The following is a 26,547-nucleotide window of genomic DNA, read 5'->3' as shown; positions in this document are numbered from 1 at the left end:
AAAGTTCGTTGACGACACTGCTATTGAGGGCTGCATCAGGAGGAGTAGTACAGGAAGCTAATCAAGGACTTTGTTAAATGGTGTGACTCAAACCACTTACACCTGAACACCAGCAAGACCAAAGAACTGGTGGTGGATTTTAGGAGGCCCAGGCCATCATCAGAGGTGACTGTGTGCAGAGGGTGCAGACCTATAAATACAGTACTGGGAGTGCAGCTGAATGATAAATTGGACTGGACTGCCAATACTGATGCTCTATGTAAGAAAGGTCAGAGCCGACTATATTTCCTTAGAAGGTTGGCGTCCTTCAACATCTGCAATAAGATGCTGCAGATGTTCTATGAGACGGTTGTGTCGAGCGGCCTCTTCTATGCAGTGGTGTGCTGGGGAGGCAGCATAAAGAAGAAGGACGCCTCATGCCTGGACAAACTGGTGAGGAAGGCAGGCTCTATTGTAGGCACGGAGCTGGACAGTTTGACATCTGTGACAGAGCAACGGGCGCTGAGCAGGCTCCTAACAATCATGGAGAATCCACTGCATCCAGACAGAGGACCAGATTCAGCGACAGACTGCTGTCACACTGTCCTGCTCCACTGACAGACTGAGGAGATCGCTCCTCCTCCACACTATGCGACTCTTCAATTACACCCAGGGGAGTAAATGCTAAAATTATTCAAAGTTATTGTCTGTTTTTACATGCATTTTTATTACTCTTTAATATATTTTTTGTATCAGTATACTGCTGTTGGAATATGTGAATTTCATCTTGGGATTAATAATCTATCTATCTATCTATCTATCTATCTATCTATCTATCTATCTATCTATCTATCTATCTATCTATCTATCTATCTATCTATCCATCTGATAGATTTAGACATTTTGTCCTGAGTGTCTCTATTCCAAAAACATCTGACTGTCCCTTAAGTTTACTATTTACCATTCTTCATAGTTAACAAATTTCCCTTTATTTTAAACTCTACATTATTCATTCAATTATTAAAATCAATAACCAAGAAAGCTTAAATTGGACTGACTTTTAACTGGTAATGCCGCAAGTGCTAAATAATCATGTGTTAAAATGTGATCAACAGTCCAAACATTAATCCTTAAAACTTTTGTTTTTCACCAAATATCAATATACAGTACTTATTAGAAATATTTATCCCAAAATATGTACTCTTATACACTGCCTGTACTCTAAATGCTGACCATGTTATGCTAATCACATTTTGTTCATCTTGTTCAATTACATTACCCCAATTTGTATACAGGTTAAACACAAAACAATTTAAATAATAATTGTGCAGTATTTCCATTAATAAAACAATAATTGTAAATATTCAATAAATACATTTTTTTTTGAAAGTCGTTCATTTGCCTTGCTGTGCTTGCACATAATTAGCCTTTCCTCCTATACAATCCATTACTCCATGGTTCAAATCTTCCTTAAAAGACATTGCTGCAGAAAAATAGAGATTAGACTGAGGTTCCAGCTCCAAGGTCAAGAAGAATTGAAGTACTTGGTCAGTAACTCTCATAAAACTGCAAATGAGTGAATGAATTGTAAGGCAAATCAAGGACAGTTAAAGTGGTCTTTGGCAAAGAACACAGAACCCTGCATAATAAAAGTGTGAATCGTGTCTTGGGCTCCAATACTCAAAAGCAAAGGATATCAGTATCTGGAACTCTTGATCTAATGAATGAGGCTTTGTTCTGGGTGCCATGCAGGCTGCCCGCTACAATTCTGGACCCACTATGATCTTTTGATGTCAACAGTCACCAGCACAATTGAGTTGTTAGCAGCAGGAACCCATGATCCCATGGACTGGAATTTGAAGTATGTTGTCCAGTAGTCAGTTGGTCAATGGCCTGGTCCACAGCTTCATCCCCTCTCTGGTATGGCTTGCTTCTCCATGGAGTGCGATGATTCATTTGTCTGCAGACCTTTAGCTCAGCTCAGTCTCCAGGTTCAAAGTGCGGTCATAAAAAATGTGCTAGGATAACAGCTTTTACCTGCAGGTGTAAAGACTTAAATGTTTTGTTTCACATTAGCCAGAATTGCAATATGAAATGAAGTAGGAGTTATTCTGAAGGAACAGTATGTCAAGAGTTTTTTGGAGGTGAAAAGAGTGTCAGACAGAGTGATGATTACGAAGCTGGAAATTGGAGGTGTGATGATACATGTTGTTAGTGCATATGCCCCGCAAGTTGAGTGTGTAATGGGTGAGAAAGAAGATTTTTGGAGTGAGTTGGATGAAGTGATGAACAATGGACATGTTGGTGAAGGGAACACTGGAGACGAGGAGGTGATGGGTAGGTATGGTGTCAAGGACAGGAATGAAGAAGGTCAGAAGATAGTGGATTTTGCTAAAAGGATGGACATGGCTGTGGTGAATACGTATTTAAAGAAGAGGGAGGAACATACGTACAAGAGTGGAGGAAGATGCACACAGGGAGATTACATCCTATGCAGAAGAGTTGATCTGAAGATTGAAGACTGCAAAGTGGTGGCAGGGGAAAGTGTAGTTAAGCAGCATAAGATGGTGGTCTATAGGATGACATTGGAGATCAAGAAGAGGAAGAGAGTGAGGGCAGAGCCAAGGATCAAATGGTGGAAGTTGAAAAAGGAAGACTGCAAGGTTGAGTTTAGGGAGGAGGTGAGACAGGCACTGGGTGGCAGTGAAGAGTTACCAGACAGCTGGGAAACTACAGCAGATGTAGTAAGGGTGACAGCAAGAAGGGTGGTTGGCATGACATCTGGAATGAGGGAGGAGGAAAAGGAAACCTGGTGGTGGAAATGAGGAAATACAGGAGAGTATACAGAGGAAGAGGATGGCAAAGAAGAAGTGGAATAGTCAGAGAGATGCAGAAAGTAGACAAGAGTACAAAGAGATAAGGCAAGGTGAAGAGAGAGGTGGCGAAGGCTAAAGAAAAGGCGTATGATGAGTTGTATGAGAGGTTGGACACTAAGGAGGGAGAAAAGGACCTGTACCGATTGGCTAGACAGAGGCACTGAGCTGGGAAAGATATGCAGCAGGTTAGGGTGATAAAGGATAAAGATAGAAACGTACTCACAAGCGAGGAGAGTGTGTTGAGCAGATGGAAAGAATACTTTGAGAGGCTGATGAATGAAGAGAATGAGAGAGAAGAGGTTGGATGATATGGACATAGTAAATCAGGAAGTGCAATGGATTAGCAAGGAGGAAGGACAGCTATGAAGAGGATGAAAAATGGAAATACTGGTGGATCTAGATGACATACCTATGAAAGCATGGCGGTGTTTAGGAGAGATGGCGGTGGAGTTTTTAACCAGATTGTTTAATGGAAGCTTGGAACGTGAGAGGATGCCAGAGGGGTGGAGAAGAAGTGTACTGGTGCCGATATTTAAGAATAAGGGGGATGTGCAGGACTGCAGTAACTACAGGAGAATAAAATTGATGAGCCACAGCATGAAGTTATGGGAAAGAGTAGTAGAAGCTAGCTTAAGAAGGGAGGTGATTATTAGTGAGCAGCAGCATGGTTTCATGCCAAGAAACAGAACCACAGATGCGATGTTTGCTCTGAGGATGTTGATGGAGAAGTTTAGAGAAGGCCAGAAGGAGATGCATTATGTCTTTGTGCACCTGGAGAAAGCATATGACAGGGTGACTGAGAGGAGCTGTGGTATTGTATGAGGAAGTCGGGAGTGGCAGAGAAGTATATAAGAGTTGTACAGGATATGTACGAGGGAAGTGTGGCAGTGGTGAGGTCTGCGGTAGGAGTGACAGAGGTGGGATTACATCAGCGAATGCTCTGAGCCGTTTCTTATTTGCAATTGTGATGGACAGGAGATTAGACAGGAGTCCCCGTGGACTATGATGTTTACTGATGACATTGTGATCTGTAGCGATAGTAGGGAGCAGGTTGAGGAGACCCTGGAGAAGTGGAGATATGCTCTACAGAGGAGAGGAATGAAGGTCAGTAGGAACAAGACAGAATACATGTGTGCAAAGGAGAGGGAGGTCAGTGAATGGTGAGGATGAGGGAGTAGAGTTGGCGAAGGTGGATGAGTTTAAATACTTGGGATCAACAGTACAGAGTAATGGGGATTGTGGAAGAGAGGTGAGAAAGAGTGCAGGCAGGGTGGAATGGGTGGAGAAGAGAGTCAGGAGTGATTTGTGACAGACAGGTATCAGCAAGAGTGAAAGGGAGGTCTACAGGATGGTAGTGAGACCAGCTATGTTATATGGGTTGGAGATGGTGGCACTGACCAGAAAGCAGGAGACAGAGCTGGAGGTGGCAGACAGATAAAGATGCTTAAAGATGCTAAGATTTGCACGGAGTGTGATGAGGATGGATAGGATTAGAAATGAGGACATTAAAGGGTCAGCTCAGGTTTGATAGTTGGGAGACAAAGTCAGAGAGGGGAGATTGTGTTGGTTTGGACATGTGCAGAGGAGAGATGCTGAGTATATTGGGAGAAGATGCTAAGGATAGAACTGCCAGGTAAGAGGAAAAGAGGAAGGCCTAAGCGAAGGTTTACGGGTGTGCTGAGAGAGGACATGCAGGTGATGGTGTGACAGAACAAGATGCAGATTACAGAAAGATATGAAATAAGATGAACCGCTGTGGCAACCCCTAAAGGGAGCAGCCGAAAGAAGAAGAAGGCCTTAGTATACAACACTACCTAGACTAGAAGCCAGTGCTCGTCATCTGCTTTGTTCATATCCTAGAGAATGTCTCTTTTTTTAACTTTAATTTAGAAATTAGTAAAATAACTTTCTTCCATTTGAGTATGGCCAGTACTCAATGGAAAAAGGCACACACATTTATACCAAATCTGGAAACATTTCATTGGACCTAATCATATTCATTTTGAAGTTTAAATTCAAAACATGTATTTATGTACACCTTTATCAATTGCCTCATCATTTCAAACACCACCACATATTTTCACACATTGTTGTTAACCAAACATATTCCCAAACTCACTTAAATTCCTTGAAATGCACTTCACTCACAGAGATCTCTTTCACATTGCACCACAACCACATACTCAAACGGACTTAAACTGTCATTAACATATACCTACTCGACTTGTATTATTATTTAGCATCTACTATTGAAAGCATTTCCACTCTCTTTTCCTCTCATTGCTCACATTTATTTTACTCCACAAAGAGAATGTGCAAGTTTGAACCTTCATTTCCTGTTGCTGGGCAACAGTGCCAAGCACTGCGCCACCATATCACCCCCTACTTCAATCACCTAACATCTCATGAAACGCATTTAAAACAACGTCCATAACAAACATTAAATAGTTTGTGAATGTGAAGGTGCATAAGTCAGCACACACACGTATTATCTATGCTCCATTTTCCATAACCATCATTAACACACTCAGCATCGCACACACATATGTACAGAATTTTATTCTTGAAACAAATTGTCTCCTTTATATTTTATACTTATCAAAGAACATTTTTCCCTAAGGTTTGAACAGGGTCTGAAGGAAAAAATATTTTATACAATTATAAGCATGTTTTATATGCAAAGTGGAGGCGTTTTCATCATACCAAATATTACACACACTCAAAACTCATTTTAACACAAATTGACTCAGCTCTGGAAATTTATATCATATATATATATATATATTCGAATTTTTATATTTTCAAGAAACGCGCAGTTTGATACAAGTACAAAGTCCCAATTTACACGCCATTTCTTAGGCATAGCGCCGCCTTTTCAAACACACGGAGCGCTCTTTCCACGCGTTCTCTCGATCTGTCTGACTCGCTGCATTGTACACTCATCTCGCATTCAGCTTCGGTGCGCATTTATATCTCAGCATTTTAAATGACTATTCGGTAACCTCGGACTGAGTCCTGGTGGGATCCCTGAGACGACGTATTCTTTCTCTAGTGGGCAAAAGGCACTCACAGATTTGTTTTTGTTTTTTGTTTTTTTTTGTACTTTTTCTTAACCTAAGTACAATAAAATTTAACCCTAACTCTAACAGAAAACACGACTCTTCTGACAGTTTGGGATCTAACCCAGCGCCCTTTTCACAACAGAACAAGCGAACATGCCTCCTCCTACCGTTTCAGGTCCGACTATCGCGCCCACCGGAGGGGAGTCCCGTGCTGATGGCAACAAGTCGGTCCTAATTTCGGACGCACCACAATTGTCGGCTTCGCAAGTAGACTGTTACAGCATAGTCAGAACAATCAGGATGGTCAAAGAAACAAAGAATAGTGGTTTATTTTATAAGCTATTGAATTTACAAGTTAATGCCTACATTTTACTCTGTTTGCTTCATTGGTTTACACCCAAATGATTTATATAAAATAAAAGTCTTTTCTCTTCTGGTTCTTCTTAGACCTTTGAGTTGCTCCACCACTCTTGAAATTTCTGTGCATATAACAGTTGTCCATTCTCGTTTGACATCTGCTGATTTCTTAGTCATCTCTTAGTCATCCTTCAGTACATGTTATATATGACATCAGCCTTTTTTCTAGTACATTCTTTATTTCCTTGACCATCTCAGTATTTTCCTAAACCAATTCTTACATTTCAGTGTACATTTTGTTGTTCACTTGACCTTTATCTGGTTTTCTGGTGTGTTACAGCAGGTTTCTGACATTTATTAACCCTTTATTTCTTTAAGATGAATGCTATGTTACCCTAAAATTATTCTCCCACAGAACTTGTGGTCAATCCTCAAGTGGCGGGTGGACAAACAATAACCCTCAAATTCTGACCAACTCCAAGCATTGATTATGCAAGAATGGCCTGCCATTAGTCAGGATCTGGCCCAGAAGGTGATTGACAGCATGCCAGTGAGAATTGCAGAGGTCTTGAAAAAGAAGGGCCAACACTGCAAGCGTTAATTAATGTAATTATCAATAAAAGACTTTGCAACTTATGAAATGCTTGTAATTATACTTCTGTATACCATAGAAACATCTGACCAAAAGATCTCAAAACACAAACAGAAGACTTTGTGAAAACCAATCCTTGTGTCATTATCAATACGTTTGGCCACGACTGTACAAACACAGGGTGAACATGTAAACTCCACACAGACAACCTCTGAGAGGCCACCGCTGAACCACCCAGAAAACGAAGCAAAAATAATAAGTTCTGTAGTCAGTCATTTTTTTTCCGGCAGGGGGCAGTAAAATTCGAACTTAAAACGGTATTAACTTTCAACGATGGAAAAGCCATGCACACTCCTAAAAACCAAAGTGTCAGAGTGGTTCATCAGAGAGGAGCAACGGGGGAAAACACTTTTAGTTCCCAAAGGATTCGTCCACATGAAGGTTTCAGAAAGAACTATTTATTTATTTAGATCTGTATCAGGATCCATGCAGTAAATAACCATGAATATATGGTTATAGGTTTGTGAAATACCAGTGGCTTGTGATTTCAAAAGGACTCTTGCTTCATACAATAACAGGCTAAGTCCAGCTCTTCTTAATTTGGTAGTGTCCTTCTAATATACTATCATACTTGAAAGATTGCAGGGTTTTTTTCTACATGTTGGGAACCAAATTCATATGCAAAAAAAAAAAAAACTTCCCTGAATGAAATTCTGCTTTGTCATCAATGGCTCTAGGAAGAAGCAGAAGACCCAGTAAGGCACTATAAAGTGCCATTAAAGAACCAGCATTTTTAAAAGTGCAGTCAGTCCACCTTTCGAGTTATTTTGATCATAAGATCAAATTTCACAAAAAAAATCGTGTTATAAAGTATTGGGGGGAAGGGGTTGTTAAAACGTAATTTAAAACTAACGGTCATTAATAAAATGTAAAAATCACCTTCATGAACCGATCACACACGTTTACAGAAACCCTCAGTCGTCTTTGAATTCTTTTGGACCCTGGTGAATTCCTTGGGTATTTCTGAAAAGTTCACTGCAGCTCCAAGCGGATTTCAGAGACAATGTGTTATATGTAAAATGCAGAACCGTCAAGTATTTGGACTCGATAGCGAAAATGAAACTGTTACGTTTTCATAACGCAGTAAAGGGATACACAGAAAATTTCATCGCCTCAAAAAATAAGCTCAAAATGTGACAGTAGATCCCTGTAGCAGAGGGTGGTCATGAGCTGGTGGGAAATGCCGCTTCAAATGCGCGTCTGCATCTCAGCCATTCCGCCCATGACAGGCGTTTTAATGACCGAATGTCTGCTCGAGAAATAACCGTATTACGAACGAAAGTGGACAATCAATATAAGTGGGTCCAGGTGAGCTGTTAAAGTTAGTCGTGACTTGAACTTTCATGCCTGTCTGGCGGTCTCCTGTCCCCTTTAATAACAGAAGACAATCCGTTATCCATTATTGTTATCACGTCTCACTCGGCTCACTAGGTCTCTTTACACTTTTAAAACCGATTGTTTTTTTAACACAAAATCACTTCGTTAGATTTTTTTTTCGTTATTTAAATGTTGGAATTATTATTTAAAGAGAGAATTAAATAATATAAAGGTTGCTTACGATATGACAAACGCCATATATTATTCATTGCCTCAGCCCCCTAAAAACTAATGCAAATACATATCTTTTGAGATGCCTTTTCTTTGTCACTGTATTTGTTTATTTATATCTACTGTATCTATACACCTGCCCTGTTTATTACAGAATAAAGAGGAGCCCCTCTTTGAGAAGGTGACACGGCATTTAATGAAACAGCGATATGCAGCGTCTCTGCTGACATCAGCACTGCACCAAAACGGACAGTTCCATCTCCGCACACCTCTGCGCCGAAAGCGAGCCCCACCCCTTTCATCAAATTCAATATTAAAAAATTAGAGATAAATATATACAACTGTTAAATACTCCTAAAACCAAGCCACTCTCAATTTAAAAATGCTGTTTGCATGTAACAACCTACCAGGCAAAACCACAACGCCTTTCTACCTAAAGTTGTTTCTCGGCCGGTTTGGAGCGCCCGGCGCTATAAATAAAAGGCGTGTTCACATAGGCGGGCGCTTCTTTTGTCCAAGTCGCCAGGATGAGCTACGGATCGGATCTCTATCTCTCCTCTTCTTACCGGAAGATTTTTGGGGAGTCCCCGCGATACTCCTCCACTTCTTCGCGGATTGGCACCGGTTCGTCTCGCAGTTCCATCTCTTCCAGCGGCTTTAGGGGCCAGTCGGTGACCAGGAGCAGCGCCTCTTCTCTGGGCTCCTACAAGACGTCAGGACGCCCAGCTTATTCTCCCGTGTCCGGCGGGAACCTTGACCTTAGCCAAACCGCGGTACTTAATAATGAGTTTAAAATCATTCGTACCAACGAGAAAGAGCAGCTCCAGGGGCTCAATGACCGTTTCGCTATGTTCATCGAGAAGGTTCACAGCCTTGAACAGCAAAACAAAGTCCTGGAGACGGAGCTACTGGCCCTCCGGCAGAGGCAGACTGAACCATCCAGGCTCGCTGAAATTTACCAGCGGGAGATCCGAGAGCTGAGGGCTCAACTGGAGGAGATCAATGGAGAGAAATCGCAGATTCTCATCGAAAGGGATAGCATCGAGGAAGACCTGCAAAGGCTCAAGGCGAAGTACGAGGACGAAATCCGAGCACGAGAGGAAGCGGACCAAACTCTGAAAGCTTATAAGAAGGATGTGGATGACGCGACTCTGGTCAGGCTGGACCTGGAGAAGAAAGTGGAATCCCTCCTCGACGAGATCGGTTTCCTGCGCAAAGTCCACGAAGAGGAGGTGGCGGAGCTCATGGCCATGATCCAGGCGGCGCAGGTGTCCGTGGAAGTGGAGATGTCCAAGCCAGACCTCACCTCCGCCTTGAAAGAGATCAGGGGTCAGTATGAATCGGTGGCCGCCAAAAACCTACAATCGGCGGAAGAGTGGTACAAATCGAAATTCGCCAACTTGAGCGAGCAGGCGGCCAAGAGCAACGAGGCGATCCGGGCAAGCAGAGAGGAGATCAACGAGTTCAGGAGGCAGCTGCAGTCCAGGAACATCGAGATCGAGAGTCTCCGAGGGACCAACGAGTCGCTGGAGAGGCAGATCAGGGAGATGGAGGAGACGCACCATGCCGAGATGGCCGGATTCCAGGTACGCAATGGGAGCATCTGCGGAGTGAGGGAAAGAATTTGGGGTTTATGCCTGTTAACGTCAGGGGCAACATCGGCCGTGCGCTTGGGCTTCCTAGTAGTTTAATATTTACCCAATGTCAAAATCCGGTTGTATGTCCCCCATTAAATTCAATAACACATATACTTCATTTAAAAGGCGGGGACACCGATAGTAGTTCAATTTGCTGATTAAACTTAAAACGTTTAGCGGAACCTGCATTATAAGACACTGCAGCACAATAAAAACACAGCGTCGGAATACTGACATTTTTGAGAAATTCATCAGGTGTTTAAAACGGCACTACCTGCGTGATGAAAAATGAAATCCTGTGAATGTTTATACAAAAACGAATTTCTGTCTAATTTTATTATAATTGTACGTTGCGTTTACCGTTACAAGGTTCCGGAGCCGGGCCGACCAATGTCGACTGCACCAAAAAATGTCAGAATGCCAGCTCGTCGGCGTGCATGTACACATCGGGGTGATTTAGTTGCCATTGGCTCAATGCTTACATAGTTCCTTAAACTATAGATCTCCGGCCGCAGAGTTGAGATTCACAAATGTAATCAAAGGGAAAGGACGTTCGTTTGCCAAATGTCTTTTGATGTGTCGCCACCGCCCGCCATCATTGCACCGGGAATGATTCTGGGTCTCAGAGTCACAAAAAAGGCAACATTTGTTCGATACCAAAAAAAGTTTTAAGAGCCATTGAATTACATGTTAGATACTCGAAAGAAAGCCGGAGAACATAAAGACACAGGGAGACTGCGCAGGCGCCTCACATATAGTCACCTCGACGGGACCAAACCGCAATTTAAACTTGAGTTTTTAAGGTAGCAGCGACAATCACTAGTTATATTAGCATGCTCGTATTAACAGACATTTTTAAAACGCTGGGAATCTAAAGTACTTGTGCGACAGAACAAATCCCAGCAGCATTGGACATAAAGCAGCAAGCAATTCTGAAAAAGACGACCGTCTATCGAAGGGCTCATCCCCACTCGTTAAAGGTGCCAAAGCGCTTCTTCGGAGCTATGCCTCAGGAAAGCCAAAAGAAAAACCGACATGAAAGTTCATTCTTTTTAGATCAGTAATACGTTGAACAAATAAACAGATGTAACAATAACAGATTTGTGAAATATCAACGGGTTTATGATTCGAAGAGGACTCTTTCCGCATAGGCTATAATAAGACCTGGTAAGTTCAAGTTTTCTTGATCCGTCAGTGTTCTGCTAGGTAGTAAAGAGTTCTGTTTTATAAATTACAAACATTTTTAAAGCCAACAACAAAAAATAAAAAAAGATGCAAAAACCTTTTACTAGATGAAACTTGTCAAGTAATGGATCTACGAGAAACCACGCTCACCATAAAGTGCTTTTAAAGAACCGCCACTTGTAAGAGTGCACCGCACGTACACACGCGCAGTTAAGGAATGGCAGTCATGCTGAGCTGCACATCTTTGGGGGAAAATATCACGTCGACCTAAGGAGGTCATATAAACTCCAGACATCAAACAAGCAGCCGAGGACTCCGGAGCTGATCACATATGCACGTTGTATATTTAAAGCGAATGTTTTGTTTTGTATGCTCTATTATAATAAACCCGTTAAGAGGGCAGACACGCAGCATTTAAGCACATTAAGGCGGCGGTTCTGCGACTAGGTGCCAGTCTGTCCACTTTTCTAAGACTGAACAACATGGTGAATTTTATTCCTATTCAAAACACGGAATGTTTTTTTATCCCAATTCACATTTTTCATTACCGTTTTGAAGACGTGTCGATATTGACCTGAGGTCGATGCTTGTGCGTGAAGCTCCAGGCGGACAGTTTTTGGACCCTGGAGATTTGTTTCCCATTGTAATGCACTCCATGGTGTAACCTCAATCCGTGACGTGACGATCGAAGCCCATATGGAGCCGCAGGTATCGATTAGGGGGTATTTGGTGTAAAGTGTGGCCCTTTAGTTGTCAAGACTACGCCACAAGGGTGTCCATAGCTGGTACTTGCGGGGTTTGGCAGAAAGGTCCGGAGCGCGTCCCTCTTAACTGCTTGAAACTGCACTCAAGGCGGCCGCCCATGTTGCCTAATAGGTGCACCGGCTCTGACATCAATCCATACAACTGAGTCTGGCAATAAAGCGGAAATTTCCAATTTGAAATAGCTGTATACCTCTGAACGAAAACACGCCAACATTTATTTTCTTGACGTATAGTTTTCACAGCAACGTTTCATTTAGATAGAAACATTAATCTTTTAGCCGTTCCCAAATCCTAATTTCCTAAGAGCGTGCAAATTTCAGACGTGCAGTCCTTCCGATTTTTGCTCAAAATAAGCCTGGCTTGAGGGAGCGCGTTTGTCTCAACCCGTCCTATCCTGTCCAGATGGGCCGACTGGAGTAGCTGTCGGGCCCTGGCCCTCCTATCCTGCCTTGTAGGAAACTGATGGAAGGGTGGACTTAAGCGTACGTAGCAAGTCCATCAACAGACATTTTAAAACGAATGTCCTTTTTATTTCGGCAGTAATGTTACAGTATTTTTCTATTTGTAAAGCTCGAGTTACCTTTATCACTAATACACACTTGAGATCACATTTGTCGGTAGCTCAGATACTACTTTATAATGCAACCACGGGCATAATGATTGACGCTGATACTCTGTATTCAGAATTTAACACGTGTTTGACTATCAACAGTTTAAAATCCACCTCAAATCGATTTATATGATACACGCCAAACCCTTTCCGTGAGGTCTGCCTCTTCTTCGAGCACGCTTGTTCTTCATTTATAAGAGATTTGGCACAGCTATGTTCAACGCGCTTTATCCACTTCAGAGTTTCCACCTGTTTATCACCCGGCAGAGAGGACTTTACACCTGCAGTGGATTAATCAAGCGCACAGTGTGCCATGATATGAACCCTGGTCTAAGAAGCTTTATTGTCCCGAGTTTTTGGAAGAGTTTTCTGCATTATTTTGTAAAGTGTTTTGATTGACCGATGTGGCACATTGGGTCATTTTATGTTTACCCCGGGACAGTTTACACTACCGAAAAGTAATGCGAGTGCAATATGGAAGACAGGTACTGCCGTTTGAGCAATGGCTACACATAAAAAAAAAAGATTTTAAAAAGCGTTTCTCTGGGTTGTGTGGTATCCCGTAGAATCATTGCTTGACACAAACATTTTATTCTGAGAATTATTAATTTGTTTTTGAAAAGGTTCAAACTACGCTGACAAAATAGAAATAGTTAACGTTTAGTGAACTACTTAGCAAGATACAGGCAGATCAAGAAAACCTGAACTGAGCCCGAGTAATTATGGGCTGCAAGAGTCCTTTCGCAATCCCGAAATCCACTAGCATTTCACAAATCTATCATCATCTTATCTAAGATCATCTGTTCGCGGTTATGAACGGAAGATGTTACACATCTAAATAAATCGAGGATATTTCTGGACCCAAAAAAATTTCCTTTCTAGCATCGCTCTGAAGAATGTTGGTCATGCCAAGTTTCTACGTGCACGCTGTCCAGGGTGCTGAAGCGAAGTTTCCGTAGGTAGGTTTACCTCCAGCGGGGACCGGGAGGCCTAAAGACGATTGAATGGTCATAACCCTCAAGGAGACAGAGAGATTAGGCCTGTTAGGGCATGGCCCTTGGTTATTCTGTGACCTTAATCAGTTCCAGCGTCACACGCAAGCCAAATTAAGTGAAAGACAAATTAGAGGCTTAACCTTATTGAAGGTGACGTTGAGCTGCATTTCTCTTGCTGCCTTTTTTGTCTTCCGCCTCCTCCTCACACTCTCCTCCCTTTTCTAAATCTGTACATTCAGAAGAGTCTGATTTGGAAAACAGTAATCTCTTTTAATCCTCTCAGAGCGCCTAAACCCTTAATAGACGGTAAAGGCTTTCATAATTTGATTTTTCTGTTTTCAGTGGGCCAAGCCGCACTGCAGAAGTCAAATAGTTCATTGGAATTGTAATGCTTTTTAAAGTTGCCATAAAATTTGTGTCACATTTTATTATCACTTATGGTTGGTCTGTCATAAATATGTTGTTGGAAATGCATTTAGCGAAGCTGACAGCTTGAATTAGTTGAAGACTTTGATCAAATGTACCTCAATTCATTATGAATGGGATCAATAGCTCACTGCTTTAGGTCGATAGAACCCTTTATACTTAGGCAAGAGAAAATGAGGAAAGCAAATTAAATCTAACACATTTGCGTGGGGGAGAGAGACACACAGAGTAACCTTTTGATAATTGATGTTTGAATAAAAATGCATGTCAATAAACAGATGCACAGGTCAGGTCAGATCTAAAGCACAGAGAACCTTTCCTGAAGACAGCAAATCAATTTGATTCTTGACAGGTTTCAAAGACAGAAAATAATGGTTGAAAAAGCAGAATATTTTAGTAATTGTAATTATATATTTTACAGGGTAAAAGATGATGCAATTCATTATTCTATAGAGTTCCTTTCACATCTATCTAGCTATCTATCATATAGTGCCTTTATCTATCTATTATATTTTGCCTTTCTATCTACAGTATCTCTATTATATTGTGCCTTTATCTATCTATCTATCTATCTATCTATCTATCTATCTCTATCTATCTATTATATTGGTGCCTTTATCTATCTATCTATCTATCTATCTATCTATCTATCTATCTATCTATCTATCTATCTATCTATCTATCTATCTATTATATTGTGCCTTTCTATTTATCTATCTATTATATTGTGCCTTTCTATCTATCTCTATTATATTGTGCCTTTATCTATCTATCTATTATATTGTGCCTTTCTATCTATCTATCTTTATATTGTGCCTTTATCTATATTGTGCCTTTAAATATCTATCTATTATATTGTGCCTTTATCTATCTTTCTATCTTTTTATCTATCTATTATATTGTGCTTTTATCTATCTATTATATTGTGTCTTTATCTATCTACAGTATATGTCTTATGTTAATTGCCATAATCATATACTCCAATAACTTGAACAGATTTATTTTTGAAAATAAAGATAACTTGATATGGTCAGATTTTAACTTATTTATACTAATTTAAGGAACCTAAGTATTTTGTATATAATTTGATTTTTGTTCTGATGTAAATCAATGGCATTGTGGCAGTCAATTAGATTGCAAAAAAATTGGACATGATTTTTTTTTCTCTTGACCTCTGAAGTCTCCAAATGTCTTCTCATCGCCCTGTTGACTCTTCTTTTGAATTAGTCACATACACAAGTCTTTTTCCTCAAAGTATTTTCTTGGCTGCACACTGTTGTTGTTTCAGAGAAGGAAGACAGAAGTTTCAAGGTGAGGTAGCTCTGCTCGCTGACTGTGATGCTGGAGAGGATGACATGTTACATTCTGACAGCACACATCAAATAAGAATTTCACTGTACTCTGGACACAAGACAGTAATGTCTCCCAGGATGGGAATTTCAGATTCTCAAGATAAATGGATAAGACTGTCTAGAACTAGTTTCAGAAAGTACATTAATACAACAACTGAAGGATACTGCACAATTGTAGCATTCTTTGTCTCATCATAAATTAGATTTAAAACTAGGAGGCTCTGCCCTCTGCTCGCTTTGCTTGCCAACCCATGTGCCAGTCATTTCACAGATCTGCAGCTTGCTATGAATCATGCTGTGCTTTTGGATAAACACAAATGTCAACTGTTTATCTGTCTTTCAAAACTGTTATCACAGACAATTCGTCACATGTTGGTTCATTCTACATGCAAGCGTGATATTTTGGATAGAAATCCAAGTAAACTTGTGTTTTTCAGATACATTTCGTGTAAAGATACTTTTGGATGTATGGATTTGTATCCATTGTTGGCTGTAAAATTTCTCATAACTCTTTCGATTCTATGTTGCATCGCTTCTCCGTGATCATAAATATAAACCTGACTGAATTGTGGTTTTACTGAAATGAAACTTGTAGTAGCTCTGTCATATCACCTATGTCCATATTTTTTCCTCTTCCATTATTTCACCGAGTAATGTTTTCAGTTTGTTAGCACTAATGCGATCTTTACTATCAGTTTTTTGAGACTTTAGAATTTTATTTTCATAATCTCTAACTTAGGCTCAGTATGTGTATCACGCCAACGTTTTTGAACCTCTTTTTGACGTTCTACTTTGTTGTCTTCTGCTCTTTCTTTTCTTCTTCTACTGTTTTGTCTTTTATTTCCACCCCCCTAGGTTTTCAATTCATCTCTTGGCACATCTCACGGGACGTGAAATTCTCTCTCTGAAAAAGTCTTCTCATCCCAAGATTTCTTTTTCTGTATCATAGAGAGACTTGCTTATTAATCCATTTCAGGACCACAGGAGGTTGGAGCCCAACTCGGCAGCATCAGGCAAAAAACAGGAACAAATCCTGGATGGGGGGGTCCACTAATTTGAACACCCACACTCCCAATCACAAAACAGCCCACCACAGAACTGACAGTTAAATGACCATTGATATTGTCTGGGACATGAAAATAAAATCAATGCAATGATGAGGACGGGAGAAACCAGCGCACTTTGGAGCAGGCCATTCACCTGCAGCTGAGCATGTTTGGGCCCGGCCAGCACTTGGATGGGAGATCATCTGGAAACACACTTGTGTTGGTGCTAATAGAGGGGGCGCTTACTCTGTTGTGTGTGTGTGTGTGTGATGGGGACACTGTGCTGTAAAAAATGGTGCCAACCTTCAGTGACATCAACACAGAGGTCCTGACTCGCTGCGGTCATAAAAGATGAAGTTTTGAAAGTAACGTGTTTGCCAATGTCTTTGCTAAACTTCTAACCACAGCCTTGTCACTCTGCCCCCCTAACCATCACCTGGCCAAGTATCTCACCCTTTCACCCCTAATAACTCGTGTGTGGCGAGTGCACTGGCACAAGAATGGCTGCCATCACATCATCCAGGTGGATGCTGAAGTGGCTCCCCTGTAACGTGCATTCTGTAGATTTGAAAAGCGCTATAGAAATGTAATTAAGTATTATTAGGACTCCGGCTTCACACAGGCAGCAACGGTGAGATGGCAGATGAATCATTCAACATACTTAATATACATTACAGTTGTACACCAAATAAATTTGAGGTTAATATGGAAACACGTCTTGACTACGTAGCTGAGGTCTTTTTAAAAAAATTTTTTTTTAATGACTGCCTTTGAAATCACATCAAAAATATCAATGAAATCAATCTGTCATTTAAAAAGTGTGGGTAGAAGTAACTCTTAAGACAAACATTACAATAATAGTCCATGTGTCAGAGAACAAGGGCAACGGAAAGGCCAATAATCACCTCCGAGTCACACCTTGTGAAGGGGACAGCCTGCAGGATGCTGGAGAAGTGGCAAACGGATAGAATAATAAAATCGGATTTAACAGAGACCCTTTTTTAGAGACCCTTTTTTGCCCCAGCAGCTCATTCATTCTTTTATGTAAGCAGGATTACAGAACTAAATAGAATGAGGATAGGTGTGTAACTAAAGTGGGTAATGAAGGGTAAATTATATTAACGATACACCAGAACGGATGGATGGATGGATGGATGAATACATACGTAATTTATGTCTATATTCTGTTTAAAATGAACGTAATACAATCACAGAAAATCGCTTGTTTAACCAGAGGTTACACTCGAAGCAGAAAAAAATCTGATGGCGCTCCCTGGAATACGACCAGCCGTGTGCTGAAGGTTCTCCGCAGATTGAATTTCCCCTTGGGATTAATAAAGTGTCTGTCTGTCTGTCTTGTAAGACTTGGCTTTGGATGGCCAGCAGCGTAACCGAAACCCTGTGTTTTTTTTTTGAAGGATACCATTGGCCAATTAGAGAACGAGTTGAGGACAACCAAGAGCGAGATGGCGCGCCACTTGAGGGAATACCAGGACCTGCTTAATGTCAAGATGGCTCTGGACATTGAAATCGCTGCTTACAGGTACAGTGGGCTCACCTTCTTCTCTGACAATGGACTTGTATTATTTACAGACTTTGAATAATTCTGAAGTCTTTTCAGATTTCAAATTTATTAGACAAGTTGTCATATTTTGTTTGATGAAGGAGGGTAGGGGTTAGGTGAAATGTGTTCATGTAAATGTCCACCAATACATTTCAAAAACAAAACTAATATAAAGCAGCATGGAATAATGGATAATAGTTATTTGCTGCCAGTAGACATGTTCAGTGTTTTGAAAAAGGAAATATATTTGTGATTAGAAATAACTAAATCCATCCATCCATCTATTATCCAACCCACTATAACCTAACTACAGGGTCACGGGGGTCTGCTGGAGCCAATCCCAGTCAGCACAGGGCAGGAACAAATCAAGCAAAGCAAGGCGCCAGCCCACCACGGGGCACACAAACGCACACCAGCTTAGAATCGCCAATACGCTTAACCTGCTTGTCTGTGGACTGTGGGAGGAAACCCACGCAGACATGAGGAGAACAAGCAAACTCCACGCAGGGAGGACCCGGGAAGCGAACTCGGGTCTCCTAACTGCGAGGCAGCAGCGCTACCCACTGCGCCACCATGCTGCCAAAATAACTTACATCCTCATTGGATATTCAGATATGAAAGTCACAATAGAATATACTGTATAGATGCCATATAGCATAATATGAATAAATATGTAAGACACTATTATGATAAAACTAAATGTGTAGCCAGACTGATGTGAATGTCAGTATATAACATTAATGGATATGTAAGACACTATACGCAGTAAAAACAGAGATATTAAAGGCACCATTTAGAAGAGTTGCAGTATATAACATACAGTAGCTACTAGATATGTAATGCACCACATGGCCACCCTACAAGAGAGGAGCCGCGTTGAACCGGTGGATATGAAAGGCGCAGCGCTGTAGACGTGGTGTTCTCGCGTTCAGGCAGTTCAGTCCTTGTCGGCCCCCAGTGGCTACTGGTTGAGGTTATTTTATTCCCAATTGATCTCATTGTTTAAGCAGCAGGTCCCTTTTTTGCTTTCTTATTCTATTAGTAAGAAATGGACTTAAATTACAAATGTTTTTCTCATAGCTTTCTATGCTTCATTTTCTACTGTCGCTCCTGTGAAGTTTGCCACCTTAATGATGAGGAGTGTAAACACCCTGACCAACGACGCTGAATGTTGAACGGCTGCCGCTACTTCAGCATCAGGCCTGCCTGCCAATGAGCTCATCAACAAATAAATGAAACAACCAGAAACCTGAACGAGCAAAAGGAAAATCACGACAATGAGGACGAGGGCAGCATTTAGAAAATAAGACAAACAACACAAAGTATTTCTTTAGAACATATATATAAACCTCTACTGCAGTTTAAGTTTTGTAATGTGTAGACCCCAACAAAAAAGAAACAAACAAAACATGGAAAACACAAACGGCTTTAATTAAAAAAGGACTCAAATGTAGGATGAAAACCAGCAGCCACTGACTGACTGACATTGAGAACCACGGCTGTAGATTATTGTTTCATTATGATCAGTACAATTAGAATTAGTAAGAGCTTTTAAAGATTTGATAAAAGTATTTATGGTTTATGAAGTTTTTTTGTGTTAAGAATGTGTCATTAAAATGATGGCAGCCCCCCTAGTCTCACATCGATGGTCAAATGGAAAGAAGTTCAGCAGAATGGCTGTGAAACTTGTCTTGTGAAAATCTTAATTCTAGGTTACTAGCGTTTGCTTCTTGAATCATTCTTTTTGGGTCATTTGAATGATTTATCAGTATTTTAAATGTAACATATGACTCCCAACATATGTATCATTAACTGTTTCCTTTTTATTTAGAAAACTACTAGAAGGAGAGGAGACTCGTTTTAGCACTGGGGTCAGTCTAAACACTCCTGGTCTTGGCCCGAGCTTGACCTACGCTTACCCAACTCGAGTGTACAGCAGCTCTTCCAAAGTGTCATCCACTGTCACCATCAGCAAGAAGGAGAAAGAAGAGGAGACCAGTAAGGTGCCATCAAAGGCATCTATCCAACGGGAGACCTTTGAGCAAGGTCAAGAAGAGATCACCGTGTCCATAAAGAAGGTGGACAAACCTAATCAAGAAGTGGCAAATCCAACCAGCCAGAAATCTTAACTCTACAAAGGTGAAATGAGCAGTTTCAGAACAGAATGCTTTTAAACTTGGGTCTTTCCCCACAGAAGGTAGTATTAAAGGGCAAGTTCATTTCATTTCACTTCATCATTGCACTTCTTCATTCGCTCACAATATCACTATAAACAGATTGATGGGTCAGAAGGCAGGTCAGAGTCTAAATATGGTTAAAGAAATTAAAAGAACCCCCAGGAATCTTTGACAAAAGACGTCATTGGCTTCTGTATTATATATACTGTCCATCCATACATTTCCTGAACCTGTTTTTCCTGTAGAGGGAGCCTGGGATCGATTGATCAATAGATAGACAGATAATGAGCGATTAGTGATTGATAGATATTATCTGTTTATCTGTCTTATCATTAGTCACTTGTCTATCTGTCTATCAATAGATAGACATAGATAGATATATAGATAAGACAGATACGATGAATCATCTAATAGGATCTATCAATCACTAATCACTCATCTGTTTATCTGTATCTATTGATAGACAGATACGATCAATCATCTAATAGATAGGATGATTGATCATATCTATCACTAATCACTTATTATCTGTGTATCTATCATTAGTCACTTCTTATCAGTCTATAGCCTGGGATCGATAGACAGATAAACGGATGATGAGTGATTAGTGATAGACAGATAAACGGATGATGAGTGATTAGTGATATAGATATTGATATTATCTATCTGACACGCGCACACAGCACATTCCATACCTACTGGAGTGACCTTTCCATTGCCGTGCACTTCAGTTCGTGCCGCACATCCTTATCTATATGGTGGGATGTCGAGTGGCGCCATATGAGCACTAGACATTCACAACAGGAGGTTGCGTTGCTTTACATAAATCGGCCATTTAAGCAAATTCAAAAAGCCCCTTCTGCTACTCACTTGCAATGCCTCATTTTTCAGTTTTGCCTTTTCCAAGACATACCCTAATGGTCACTATTTCATGGCTTAAGGGAGTTGAACCAGTTAAGGTGGTGATGTTAAAAGGATGTGATCATCTGATAGACGAGTGGGTTTGATCTCACAACAAAAACTAATCATCTTGCCCTCTGTTATTATGTGGTGATCGCTGAGAGGCCATAAACTGAGATTAGTGGTCCGGACAGGTTTTTTTGTTAAATGAGGCATCACATACTGTACTCCCCTTCCTTCGACACAACCATTTTCCCATGTCACACACTCACTCTTGGGTGTATTAAGGAACTTGTGCTCTTTTCTGAAACTGCTGATTGCTTTTAATGTCTCAAGTTAACGGTTCTCCTCACAGACTCAAAAGTCAAACATTAGATGCATGTTGTATGTTCACGTTTGCATGGTGACTCAGTGTGGCTCCTTTGACTAGATTTCTCAATGTAATCCATCCCTTCACATTGGGACGTCTTTGTCATTTTTCTAAAGTGTATGCTGGAGTTCTGAGCGCGTTGGAGAAGCTCATTTTCCCTGCTCGCTCGCTCGCGCTCCTCACTGCCACACATCTGTCCACAAGCCTCTCTCAAAGTCAAATCCTCCGATCTGCAGCCTTCATTAACTTCATGTTCTTTAGCAATACCAGCCGAATACAGCATCTTGACACCAAGCACCCGAGCCTTTATTGTCAGGTAAAGACTGCAGGTGCCAGCACTCTGCATTGATGTAAGAAACAGCATGACAGTTACGTTGATGGTGGGAAGTCATAGATTTTAACAGCTCCGCCTCTGGAGGTTTTTACATAACAAACGGGAACGGCTGCCCTGGTAGGCCCTGTGAAAAACAAGCCTTTAGTTTTAAACTGCCAAAGTCTTTTAAATCAAAAGTAACATTAAGTTAGTGGATGTGTTTATCCAGACTGTACTGTAAGTCATCTCGTATTTCAATGTGACCGACTCTGACAATCTTGTAATACACTCAGTCACCACTAGGGTGCTAAGCCGCCTAAAGGTTCAGGGACTTGGCGAGAACTCAGGCCATTCATACACACACTGAGCCATCAGAGGACCCACTTCATGTTATATACGGTGTTAATTGAGCAACTGTGTCGATAGATAGGTCTACATCAGCAGCACCGCTGAATAAAACGACTCCCGTCTTACCTCTAGGGGGTTTCCCGTCACACCGTAATGACTGCACATTTCTGATGCACCCAAAGTAACATCGGGGTTTTGTCAGAACCTTCCATCTTTCTGCAATTCAGTGAAAATGAACGTGAAGTTAGAGTTTGGTATTCAACGAGACATTCCAGTTCTCAGTCATGGAGCGACCAGTCTGTATGTCGTCAATGGCCAGAGGTCCTTCATCCATTCAAAAGGTTCCATCAGCTGACTCAGTGGAGTTATCACCAGTGTTTATGGTACTCAAGCATTAGGTGAACACAGAAACGTTTCCGAGCACAAGGTGGTCAGTCATCACAAGTTAAAGTGATGGCACACCACATTGGGAACGGCACTCTTAACATTTATAACTGGTCTCAGACTGACCAAAAGCCATTGTGTGTTAATTTTGTGTTACACTTCACTGTCATAATAAACACAGTGGTGGGGACGACTGGCTAAAGTCAATTTCCACCACTGACTTTACAGAACCACCAGTGCTCCATTTTCAACAGATCTTACTTTACCTTAAAAGGTCTATTAGGGGATGTTTGCTATTTGAAAGATTACACATAAAGATTGACAATCACTAATTATACCAGTGACCTGTGACCCCCGAGCAAGTCACTTCACCTGCCTGTGCCCCCATTTGGGAAAAAAGAAAAATGTTTTAAGTCACTTTGGATGAAGGCGTCCGCCAAATAAATGAATGTAAATGCTGACGGGCGCACATCAATGCCGCATTCCGGGTCAAGTGCTGTGAGCTCCTTTTGACGTCTTCATCATCAAGTAGGCAGTAGAGCCCACCGGTTAGGGCACCACCAGATTATGGGGTCAAACCACCCTGTGACCCTCAGGGCATCACTTCACCTGCCAGGCCTCACGGTGTTCAGCAACTGAACATCTGATCGTAAGGCGCTTTGATAGAAACTTTCATTTAAATAGCAGCCTTGAATTCCAAAATACATAGAAGGAGCGATCCAGTAGTAAAGTGGAGAATGAACGAATCGCAGAACGAATCGCAGCGTGTGTGCGCTTTATGATAACAACCTCTAGCTGTTGATACGCAGGAGTGCTGCTGTTAGTAATAAATTGTGGACAATAAAACTGCTGAAGTAGTCAGCCATGGGGCAGACCGGCACTCGTCACACACCTTGTAGCAGCGTGGAGACACAGCGACCAATCTGCGATTCTGTACAGACTTCTATTACTGTATATCTCTATTATAAAAGGAGACTCTTTTCAAAGAGATAACTTCAAGTCTCGCGAGATGAGACTTTGGCCATGAGATTTATTCACGTCACGGCCTCTTCTCATCCATACTCGCCCACGGCCCTCTCATTCGTGTGAATGCTTTTGTCAGACACAGTTCCTGCTCTCTATCAGACCGCCGATCCTCGAAGAGGAGCGTTTCATGTACTTCCTGTAAAACATCCCATCCCAGGTTGTCCGGCCAAGGGTTCCGCCATCCTTTGTCAGGCCTTAACTGTGTGTAGGACTGTCTTTTTTGCACCTGAAGTGTATGACTTGCATTTACAATGAAGACGATTGGTCAGCCTGGGCAGTGTCGCCACGGTTCTTGCCAGTCACATGGCATTGCCACACTGCCACTTGCAGTGAGTAGAACCTGAAGCCCAATTACCTGCGGATTAGTCGCCTGCACCTCCAGTTCTTGAGTTGCGTATGGCTTTCTTTTGTGCTGACAGTGTATGACGTGCGTTCGCACTGAAGACGATCAGTCGGCCTGTGCAATACACTTCACTATCGGCAGATGTCGCCACGGATCTTTTCCTGTCAGCTATGCCATGTGCCCATATCGCTGCTCTTTTTCTGTCAGTCACGGCGAATGGCTGTGCTGCTACTTGCTGTGAGAAACATTCAAAACCTTATTATGTGGCCAACGTATCCCACACTCCAACGTGTACATTGTGCTACCGTCACATCGTAAGCTCTCAAATAGGATCAAGTTGCGTGGTCCAGACATCGTAAGCTCTCAAATAGGATCAAGTTTCGTGGCCAGTGGTTTCCCGGGTTTTGTGTGCCTGTCCATTCATCTTCCGCACCCGCTTTGTTCAATTCTGGGCCTTAGTGTCCTGGCCGTGTCTGGAGCCTACTTGGATGAAGTTCCATCACAGGGCTGGCTCGCTCACTTCAGCACAACTTCCCATCTCCAGTCACCCTAACCTGCAGGCCTTTGTGGATGTAGGAGAAAGACCCGGCTAGTTAGAGATAGAGAAGAGCCCTGTAGAAACAATGAGAAGGTGCAAAAGGCACTCCTAGTGTCTACAACACCAACTGAAGGGCCTCTCGATGTGACTACTAAATTGAGTAAAGGCACCACTCACTACTCCATAATGAACACCACCCAAGGGCACGTTACAAGCACCCGGCCGTCACGTTGGTGTTTCTGCATAGACGTCCGTCATCTGGCAGGTGAAGTGGCCTGGTCAGGATAACACTGGGAGTCGCAGTCTGCCTTGTGATTTGAAGTCCAACGACGGACCTTCTGCCTCACATGCAGAGTGCGTTTCAGAGATGGCCTCCAAAATGACATTTGTAACCAAATGTATGCCAAACAAAACCAAATCCAAAGGAAACGACTGGCCTGCAGAGTGAAGGAGCAAATGGCAGTCGGCTCAGCCCAGTCTGGTGCTTGCTGTAGATCACGTAGCCTTACCATTGTGTATGTCACCCCATCTTGAAAACCACTAAGACTGCACTGCCAAACTTTTCTAATGTACTTGCGGTCAACTTTCAGTGATGTCTATTGGAGAAAAACACAAATGCAGTAGGTTCTTAAAATGCCTTAAGACCACCAGCAGCTTCCTGAGACCTGGGGTTCAATGTGCTTTTTGTATGGTGCCAGTGAGAATGCATTTTTAGTTTAATATAAGAAATGATTAAATTCATGATGTTAGCACAAAAAAGATTTGAGAGTGAAGCAGATAACCGGAATCTCGTGTTGTGAGCTGCTGTAAGGCACACGCCAATAAAACATGAACACAGATCTGTGCCCTGGGTGGTTGTGTATTTTACTTTTTCAGTCGTCGGTTCTAATTGTTGCTCTGTTGAACATAAATTGCTTCAATCAATACAGCGATCCACATTCTATAAAAGATGGAGGCCATTTGGTGTTCAGAGGTGGCACACAAGGCAACACGGGTACAGTTTGCAACTTAAGGGGGAGTGAGATTCTGCTCTAACATTGTCATTAAAAAAAAAAAGTTTTTTGGCCATCAATAAAATTTGGAGTTGGGGTCATAAAATTTCAAAAGCTGAAGCACACAACACATGCAGCAGGTCATGGATGTGTCTTTTAAGACGAGAGCTCACAATACAACTTATAAAAATGGCTGAACTTCCGGTCATCTGGGGTCTAGGCAGGAAGGGGTGGGTCCAGGATGGTGGACTATGGGATGGAACAGCCGCCAGTCTTCTGTTCTGCAGAGGGAGGAAGAGAAGGTCAAATTGGCACAGCGCGCTAACTCCTCACCAGAGCCCTTAAGCTGCCTCCCATACACACGCGCCCGACACTAAAATGGGGTCTTAAGTCGGTGGGACGTTTCGTGACATCCAGTCGGGGGATCTCAGACTCGACTGTAGTGGCTGATCTTGTTGCCTGATACTAGACATCTCGGGGCTTCTTGACAAATTAGATGCCATTTTGAATTTCCGGCACACCTTCACATATCACAAGGTCGCTCATTTTTCTGATGGCCTGTTAATGTGCTGCTTTACAAAGCTGGTGCTGTACGGGTGTTTTCCAGGCATGGCGAGTTAGGCACAACCTCTACCCTTTTCTCCATTCTGTTGTGGCAAGTAAAACAGAAGACATCAGGGTTCAGAACACCCACACGTTCCTTGTTCCTCCTCGTTGGCCCACATGCATGGTACTGCCAGGTGAGCCTCCCCTGTGACTTCAGACAAAGCCAAACCCATTTGGATTGTGCAGACGAGTTGGACTGAATTGCTGGGGACGTCCGACTACACGACTTGATTCCTCGAGCTGCTAAGATAATAGAAAAGTCTGAGTGAAAGTCACGCCAGTTTCATTTCTGGTGCTTTGCTTTGGGTGGATGTTGCGGGGTCTGCTCTCAGGCTTGAAGGAGGGCTTTGTTCATAACACGAGGGGGTCTTCTGTAGATGAACAACCTGCCTTTTCTGAGTGCATCGTCATGGAAGTCCCCCTGATTGCAATAAAGAGCCAATCAATCAATATGTGAATAATGAGGGTTTTTGAGTGCCAGGAATGGAAGGAGCTG

General features: G+C 42.0%; 1 protein-coding gene across 1 annotated transcript; it reads left to right on the top strand.

Moving 5' to 3' along the window:
• Positions 1-8,902: 8,902 nt before the first annotated feature.
• Positions 8,903-20,546, top strand: inaa (internexin neuronal intermediate filament protein, alpha a). The gene is made up of 3 exons (XM_039734724.1): positions 8,903-10,060; positions 17,909-18,033; positions 19,886-20,546. Exons 1-3 carry the CDS (start codon positions 9,002-9,004, stop codon positions 20,181-20,183), a joined length of 1,482 nt encoding a protein of 493 aa, XP_039590658.1. The 5' UTR covers positions 8,903-9,001; the 3' UTR covers positions 20,184-20,546.
• The last annotated feature ends 6,001 nt before the right edge of the window (positions 20,547-26,547 follow it).

Source organism: Polypterus senegalus, chromosome 1 (assembly GCF_016835505.1).
Source record: "Polypterus senegalus isolate Bchr_013 chromosome 1, ASM1683550v1, whole genome shotgun sequence".
In the NCBI taxonomy this organism is placed as follows: Eukaryota; Metazoa; Chordata; class Cladistia; order Polypteriformes; family Polypteridae; genus Polypterus; species Polypterus senegalus.
The sequence above is the reverse complement of the archived record's forward strand: the minus strand, read 5'-3'. Positions and strand labels throughout refer to the sequence as shown.